Raw genomic sequence first — 8,536 nt, 5'->3', positions numbered from 1 at the left:
CGTATTGACGCCACTTTGAGCAGTGGACGATACATTTCAGATGTGTTACGACCCGTGGCTCTACCCTTCATTCGATCCCTGCGAAACCCTACATTTCAGCAGGATAATGCACGACCGCATGTTGCAGGTCCTGAACGGGCCTTTCTGGATACAGAAAATGTTCGACTGCTGCCCTGGCCAGCGCATTCTCCAGATCTCTCACCAAATGAAAGCGTCTGGTCAATGGTGGCCGAGCAATTGGCTCGTCACAATACACCAGTCACTACTCTTGATGAACTGTGGCATCGTGTTGACGCAGCATGGGCAGCTGTACCTGTTCACACCATCCAAGCTCTGTTTGACTCAATGCCCAGGCGTGTCATTGCCGTTATTACGGGCAGAGGTGGTTGTCTGGTACTGATTTATCAGGATGTATGCACTCAAATTGTATGAAAATGTAATCACGTGTCAGTTCTAGTATAATATACTTGTCCAAAGAATAACCGTTTATCATCTGCATTTCTTCTTGGTGTAGCAATTTTAATGGCCAGTAGTGCATTTTAAGAGAGGTAACCAACTGACGTGCTCCATCCTGGGTGCAAGTATATACGTTGGGTTGCCTGTCTTATAGTGCATGAAATAGTTCGTCCACCTTAGGATAGGCAACACAATTTATTTTATGGGTTGCCTATATTTAGGTGCACTGTAAATGTAGATGTTTCTTAGGGGTGACTAATGTTTTGGCCGGTTTGTTTATGCTCTCTTTTTGTTGGCGACGCTCAAGTGGTGGACAGTAGCGCAGCTAGGACCCTGGCACTCACCTGGTGAGGCCGCCGTCGAGGCAGCCGGGGGGCGCGCCGCCCGAGTCGAGGCTGGAGCTGCGCAGGAAGCCGGCGGCGGCCACGGTGCGCTCCAGCTCGGCCAGCTTCTGGCGCTCGTTCAGGATCTTGAGCTTCTTGACGAAGGGCAGGCCCGAGTACTCGGGCGACAGGTCGTCTATCGACGTGTAGAACTTTGTCTCTCGCTGTTGGATTTGCAGCAGGGTCGGCTTCGCGGGTCGTCTGCTGGGACAGGGCGCACTGCTGTAGGCCCAGCCACCTCAAGACTCATCACGCGCTCTTTTAACTACGGGGAGCACTGCCGTCTACTACAGATACCACCTCTCCCGAATGTATCCCTTATGGAACGGCGCAATAGGGCGGTAACTCACGAGGGGAACGCTGCAAGTGCCATATGCACATTTCCCAGAAACTTGGCTCTATGGAAGAAGGGTGCTAATAATCGAACTCTGTATCGGCCATATCAACTGTTTCTGAGGAAATGACGTTCGATGTTTTCGACGTAGGTTAAACGTCTTTTAGCGTGCAACAAGTTCATCGAAAGTGCTGCTACAGTGGTTAGTGTTGCGTCATTACACTTTTGTTCGAAATCTACTTACTGTTTTATTTAATTTTATTTTATTTCATTCACTTATATACTCATGTCCGTGAAGGGTAGCTGGGCGAATACTTCTTGTCAATTTACAGGGCTTTATAGTAATTATAAAACTGCAACTGTATTTCACAACAACTGGCATACATTTATTATACAGGGTATAAATTTTAAGCTGACAAACGAGAATAACTCGAAAAGTAAGCTTCATACGAAAAAATGATTAGAATCCAAAGTCGATTATTTTCGAGGGGGACATCTGCTGGTGCTAAAATTAGCCCGCCACTCCCGCCCCCTGGGGGTGGGGCGGGAGGCAACTTTAAAATTTCAAATGGAAACCTCAATTTTTTATTTCAGAATCAGATTCTACATAAGAAATTACGTACATGTTGTCTTAAACATTTATTTTGATTCTTGGTACTTGGCACTGTAATTCAAGAAAGTCCATGTTCTCATTTTTGCGTGGAAAATGTTTATATATAAATTCGACAGAGGATAGAGTTTTACAAATGTTGACCCCACCCTATGGGGAGAGAGGGAGAGTTTTAGTTTCAGCGAATCAAAATTTACGAAGTAAATAAGTATTTTTTTATTTATCCGTAACCATTTTCCACCCAAAAATGAGAACATGGATATTCTTGAATTACAGCGCCAGCTAACAAGAATAAAAACAAATGTTTAAGACAAAATGTACGTAGTTTTTATGTAGAAACTGATTATGCAATTAAAAATGGGGGTTGCCATATGAAATTTTAAAGTTGCCTCCCGCCCCACCCCCAGGGGGCTGGGGTGGTGGACTAATTTCAGCATCAGCAGATGTCTCCCTCGAAAATAATCAACTTTGGATTCTACACATTTTTTCGTGTGAAGCTTATTTTTCGAGTTATTCTGGTTTGTAAATTTAAAATTTACACCCTTTATAATATATGCGGATGCGGGATTTTCAAGGGTTACAATCTCTTTAAACTCTCATAGTCTTATATTTCATTCTTGTATTATTTCTTGTATTAATATCTTATATTTTATTCTTCAGGAAGATTTGGTGTGTTTCCTTGCACGATACCAACCGCTGAAACATTCGTAACATAGATATATCGAACACTACGAGTATTACGTCAAGGCAGGTTTGCCACAGTGACGTTTCTTCGTACGAATCTCACTCGGGAAAAAAAGTCGTTAATATTATTGAAGATTTCGCCCGTTTTCGATAATTTCGTGGCAAGCCATGCGTAACAGATAATTTTTCTGATTGATTGTGTAGTAAGAAACACTAAAGGAGTTTCAATGTAAAGAATTTAAAATAATTTTCCTTTTCATTTACGTTTTTGGTTTAGTTCAGTCACCAGACATACAATTAGTAGACAATATTATTTCAACATACACTGCAAAACATTCGTGTAGTAATCTTCTACGCACACGGGTAGATAACTGAAAAACAAAAAAAAGTAAAAAAAAATTAAAATAATAATCGGGTTTCGGATACGGGCCGCAAAAAACGTGAAGCAAGATCGCTAGATACTGTGAGAGCGGTTCAGGTGAACACACTAACTGCTAAAATGCACATAAAGTACCTCGAAAATTTTGACCACCCTTTTTTCAAAGACGATCGGGTAACTACGGATAAGCCAAAGTTTGTGGGAAATCGGCTTACGGGACTTGCCGCGTTCTTCTCGTCAATAAGTAAGGTAACAAGAGCGGACGTGCAATTAATTAACTTCACAGACGAAATGGAAGTGAACTCACTACTTCTCGGCTTCTTGACAAAGTCTTTCAGGGTAGCAGACTTAACTGTGGATTTTCTTTTTTGGACTTCCGCCACCATTTATTCAGTTAACATTGACACTGAGCTTTAAACGTAATAAGTTATGTAAACTACCCTCCTCCGTAGCTGAGCTCACTAACGCACGCCTGTGAGATGGCGCTCGACTCGGAAGTATGCTGGCTCGAATCGTAGTGTTGGAAAATTTTCACTGGCAATATTTTGTCGGCGGTGGGAGGAGAGGTGGTGACGTAAAGTTCCTGATCAACAGTCTTTGCGTCAATGTCCTGGATAATATTCTAGACCTCTCCACAGTGTCTCATGATGTGAGTGCATGTGACACTATTGACTGTGATCCGTTCGTCGGATGGAGACGTTAAGATCAGCGGCAACCATGGCGCTATTCGAGATGAGTAGGTTAGGTGTCGGCACCCGGTTTGGCCGCTTCCCTTCCCTTCCCTTCAAACATAACAACAGAAACCGTTCAACACATTCTATACTCACGACAGTCATCCATACGATCCAAACACGTCGCATGACCGTTCATAATAGGTCAGAAAAAGGCAATGGTGAATTACATCTACTAGGTACTTGCGTATAATGACGATGCAGGATTCTTCTCATTCCCAGAGTGCGAGACTACTTTGTCTTTAGACGTGTTTGATTCCAAGGCGTACCAGGGAGCAGGTACAGATTCAGATAGTAAATTAACAATGGTAACGTCTGTCCTGAAGTTTAAGAGACTTCTCAGGAAGAATTAGGTACAGTGAAGTCACTGAAGTATTGGGGGTTCGTAAAGTGAGTTCTGAGATCTCTAAATCTGAACATCCTGCGTTAGTAAATACCACAACACGTATTTCGATTGAGAAAGAATCGACATTGCTAAAAACGGTGTTCAAAGAAGACTGACAGTTGAAGAAACGTGCTTAAAAGAACAAGTACTTCAAGGATGAAAGAATGAAATGCGGACAACAATTACATAACAGAGAGGAATGTTGCAGCATAGATAACTGACGAACGAAATCATTAGGAAGTGAAAGAACGCTCAAGTGAAATGGCTGCAAGGAAAAAGTGAAGAAATCGAAAAGGAAATGGCCGTCGGAAGGACAGTTTACTATACTGAAATCTCAAAACTTGTGGAGGATTTGAAAGGAAAGTCGGTAACATTATCCATGTGGAAAGAATTCCTGTGTTAAAATCGGAAGAGAAAGCAATTAGGTCAAAACTGTCTCTGGAAGTTATGTATGCCCATTCTATATATCTGCTATATGATGACGGGTTATCCCGAAACAAATAATATTAAAGTCATTCATTCACCAGTAGATGATGTTCTATTAAGTGACCTTTTCAGCGTTTGTGCACTGGTGTTCCAAGTTCAAAAGAGCACACTGGAGCTCTCTTACGAGTGGAAGGAACTGCCTGCTGACATGATTAAAAAAAGAAGTGGGTGTCGATTTTAAACATATAATGGATCCAGTACTGGAGTAAGATATGCGACTGAAGACATGTGATGAATAAAAGAATAGGGATACATAACATTCCTTCAGAATTTTTCAAGTCATTAGGGAAAATGCAATTTAATTATTTTTCTAGTTAATATGTTGAATCTATTAGAATGGAGATATACCATGTGACTTTTGGAAAAGTATTATCCAAACAAACCAGAAATAGCAAGGATGTTAAAACCGCTAAAACTATCGTACAATCGGTGTGACAGCTCATGAACAGAAATTACTGACTAGAACAGTATACAGAAGAAAAGAAAAGAAAATTAAGGATTTGTTAGATGATGGTCAGTGTGGTTTTCAGAAAGGTGAAGGCACCAGAGATGCAATAATGCTGTTGCACTTAATAATGGAAATTAGACTAAACGAAAATGAAGGCACCTTCATTCGCTCTGCCGGTTAAGAAAAAGTGTTCGACAATCTAAAGTGATGCAAGAATTTCGAAATCCTCAGAAAAACAGGTATATGCTAGAACGAAAGACGAATGACATGCAATATGTCGCAGAACCAAGAGTGAAAAACACAAAAGGAAAATGAGGAGAAAGGAGCTCCAATTATGAAAAGCTTTCAAACTACATATTAAGTAAACAGTGAAGGTAAATAAAAGAGCTGCATAAGTAGGGTTAAAATTCATGGTGAATGGATATCAATAATTTCACAAATGACATTGCTATCCTCTGTGAAAGAGAAAAAGAATTATAGGACCTGTTGAATAAAGTGAGCACAGAAAATGAACTGAGAGTAAACTGAAGAAGGACGAATGTATTCAGAAGTAGCAGAAATGATACTAGTTAAAAAGGTACTAAAATTGAGTGACACATAACAGATGAAGTACAGGAATGCACCTCCCTTGGAATAAAATGATACACAACGGGGTAAGGAAGATGGATGTAAGAAGAAGACTAACACAGGAAAAGAGAGGGAACCCTATCATAAAAAATCTTCTAAAATCAAACACAGTAATGTGAAACATAGGCCTTGAGGTAGAAATTTTTAAGAATGTATGTCTGGAGCACATGGCTGTTTACAAGTGAACCATTAACATGACTGTGTGAAAAATGGAAAGATGACAAAGGAAACATTTGGGGTATGATGTTGCGGAAGTATGAAGAGAGTTAAGTGTTATGGAAAGGAATGAGGTGGTTCGTTGTGGAATCGGCAAGGAAAGGAATGTATGGAAAACATTAATTAGAAAAAAAGGGACTGGATGATAGTGCGTGTATTAGAGTATCGGGGAAAAACTTGTATGCTACTAGAGGAAGATATAGAGAACAGAAAATGAAGGGAAAGACAATGATAGGAAAGTATACAACATCGAACAAGTGACAAGACTGATGAGATGCCCCAGAACTCTCTGCAAAGAATGCATAATAAGTATATTTGTATTTTTATCAATATATTCTTTGTTTATCAGAGGCAATATTAAAAGGCATGGCTCCGAGTTATGAGGCACTGATGCCTCACGAAGAAGCCCAAAAGTTGGCACAGTGAATATTTCTGATGACATGTCAGCATCACCAACGATGACTGAAATCGTGTCACGACCGAATGCTGGACTTTAGTATCGGTTAGAGCCATCTATCGCTGTAGGCAGGACAGCATATTGTATTTCTAAGCCGTAGCATCGCAACAATTCTCGTGAGACCGTTCTCACTACAGCCCACGTGAGTCTCCCAGCGATTTCCATCTCCATATACCATTGAAGAAAGACAGAAAGGAAATTAAAATTTAAAGCGCTGTTGACGTCGAGGTGATTAGGGGCAGACCTCAAGCCTGAATTCGACAACTCTGGCGAAGGAATCCATCTGCGGACTTTTAAAAGTAACCATTCCATTCTCCTCAACTGCTATACGGAGGTCAGCTCAACACTAAATCCGGGTATCAGTGGCTAGTATCTAGCACCTTAACCACTGATCCACATCGCTTGTTCATTAAAGAAGCTTTTAAATGATAGGTGACACTCAACCAGTCTGGACGTACAGTGGGAAGATACGAGGTTGCTACAATGGGTCATTGGTAGTATAGTGTATCCTGGATTTCGTCTACACATCAAAAAAACACTTGGACATGTAGAGTGAGCAGCTTTTAAAACTAAAGAAATTTCATTGGCATTCCATAGGGTGTCAGTACAACAGCATGTGGATTAAAATTTGTGACAACAGCTCTTGTTGCCTTACTTTCGAATCAGTCTCATAACTGGCAAGTGCACTATTCCATTCAAATGTCTGAAAAATTCGTCTGTGTCCATGTTTAACATCGTCATGTTCCTACCATCTATTACATAAATAGGGAACTACTGGAAGGATTAATGCTTAAGAATACCGTTTTTAAGGTGAAAAGAAAATTTTAGTGAAGCCATAGTAATTGCACGAGGTGACCAGAAAATTATTATCTCTTACACAGCTGGAAGTCAGTAATTTCAAGCAAAAAGTGACTAATTACCTATTTTAAGGAATGTAATTTTCTGGACTATAAGAACTTGAGCATATTTGTAAATCGTTTCATAACGTTTATTCTTACTCTCACAATGAGGAAGAAATTCTACTCATTTCTGAATATCAATCAATGACCTGATTTTCATTGGAAATTTGCATTTAATGTTTTACTTCACAAGACATTTAGGCAATTGTACCATACGCTAAAAATGGTCGACGTTCTGCTATTAGGTAGCAAATTAACTGATGTCGAGAATGCTGAGTATTAGATGAGTAGATCGGATAGGCATTGACGAAGTTTTGAATCGACTCGGGAAGAAAAGAGCTTCGTGACAGAAGTTGACTTAAAGACGAGGTAGATTTGGTAGGCTATATCCTGAGGCATCAAGGAATTGTTACTTTTGTGATGGAAGGATGTCTAGAGGGTTAAAACTGTAGAGACCGAACAGCAGTCGACTACAGCAAACAGCATCAAAAGGATTAGGGATGGAATAATTGTGCACATACGAAGAGACTTGTAGAGAGTAGACTAGATTGGGAAACTGTATTAAGTCAGTTTTCGGAGCGGAGACCACAACAACAATTTACGAACCAGAGGCCACAACAACAACAAACCGGATAAGCGTTATACTGACGTTTTTAACACTTTGATGAAAACATTTTGACTGCATCACGAAATAATTCAAAAAACATTTGAGAATGAGATTTGAAATCTTCGGTCTGGCTGCGTAGTCGAAGAAGTATCGTAGTAGCATCTGTGGAAAGCTCAATCACTGTCATCCTGAAACGTTTCGTCTATGGACTCTCAAAAGCTTCATTATGATGGACAAAACTTTGATCCACGTCTTCAGGTGTACAGTATAGCTGACCGTTCATCAGTGTATGACATTGATGTAACGCTAATCTTTCCCGTAGTACACTTGAGGACGCTAATGGGCCTACACATACACCATCTCTGGGGAAGATTAACCACCTTTTGCTGAAATGCTGGGGTACATATCTTCCGATTCATTAGTTCTCACTTTTCGTGGTTCTCTAATTATTAGTCTTTGCTTCTGAGGAGAACCTGCTTCGAAACGACGACTTGTCAGTTGTCACGTTAAAATTTTAATACGTTTTCTGATGAGGAGTCAGAGTAGTTTAACACAGTTTAAAAAGTTGTCTAAATTGTATAAAAATTCGTATTTGAACAACGGATTTAAAAGCAAAAGGCGATAGTCATAACTTGTTGCGATATCGGAGCTATTGATCTTTCCTGCAGATTATATGGGGATGTTTCTCCCGAAAAAATTACCAATGAGATGTATGGAATTCCATAAACTCTCAATATGAAAACTGTTATTGTTTCAAGCTGCAACCCTCCTTGTGGCGGTATGTTTTCATGTCGATAGCTGTCTCTTCTGTAGCTGTAGAGCCATGAAACAAAT

At 40.2% G+C, this 8,536-nt stretch overlaps 1 protein-coding gene across 1 annotated transcript in view; it reads right to left on the bottom strand.

Annotated features, from left to right (window-relative positions):
- Positions 1-796: 796 nt before the first annotated feature.
- LOC126101300 (nascent polypeptide-associated complex subunit alpha, muscle-specific form-like) overlaps positions 797-8,536 on the bottom strand; it is a 131,011-nt gene continuing 123,271 nt past the window's right edge. The window contains exon 8 of the mRNA XM_049911979.1: positions 797-1,040. Within this exon, the coding sequence (XP_049767936.1) occupies positions 797-1,040 (244 nt within the window). The remainder of the gene's footprint in view (positions 1,041-8,536) is intronic.

This window comes from Schistocerca cancellata, chromosome 9 (assembly GCF_023864275.1).
Source record: "Schistocerca cancellata isolate TAMUIC-IGC-003103 chromosome 9, iqSchCanc2.1, whole genome shotgun sequence".
Classification (NCBI taxonomy): domain Eukaryota; kingdom Metazoa; phylum Arthropoda; class Insecta; order Orthoptera; family Acrididae; genus Schistocerca; species Schistocerca cancellata.
Note: the sequence above shows the minus strand (reverse complement) of the source record. Positions and strands in the feature narration are given on the sequence as shown.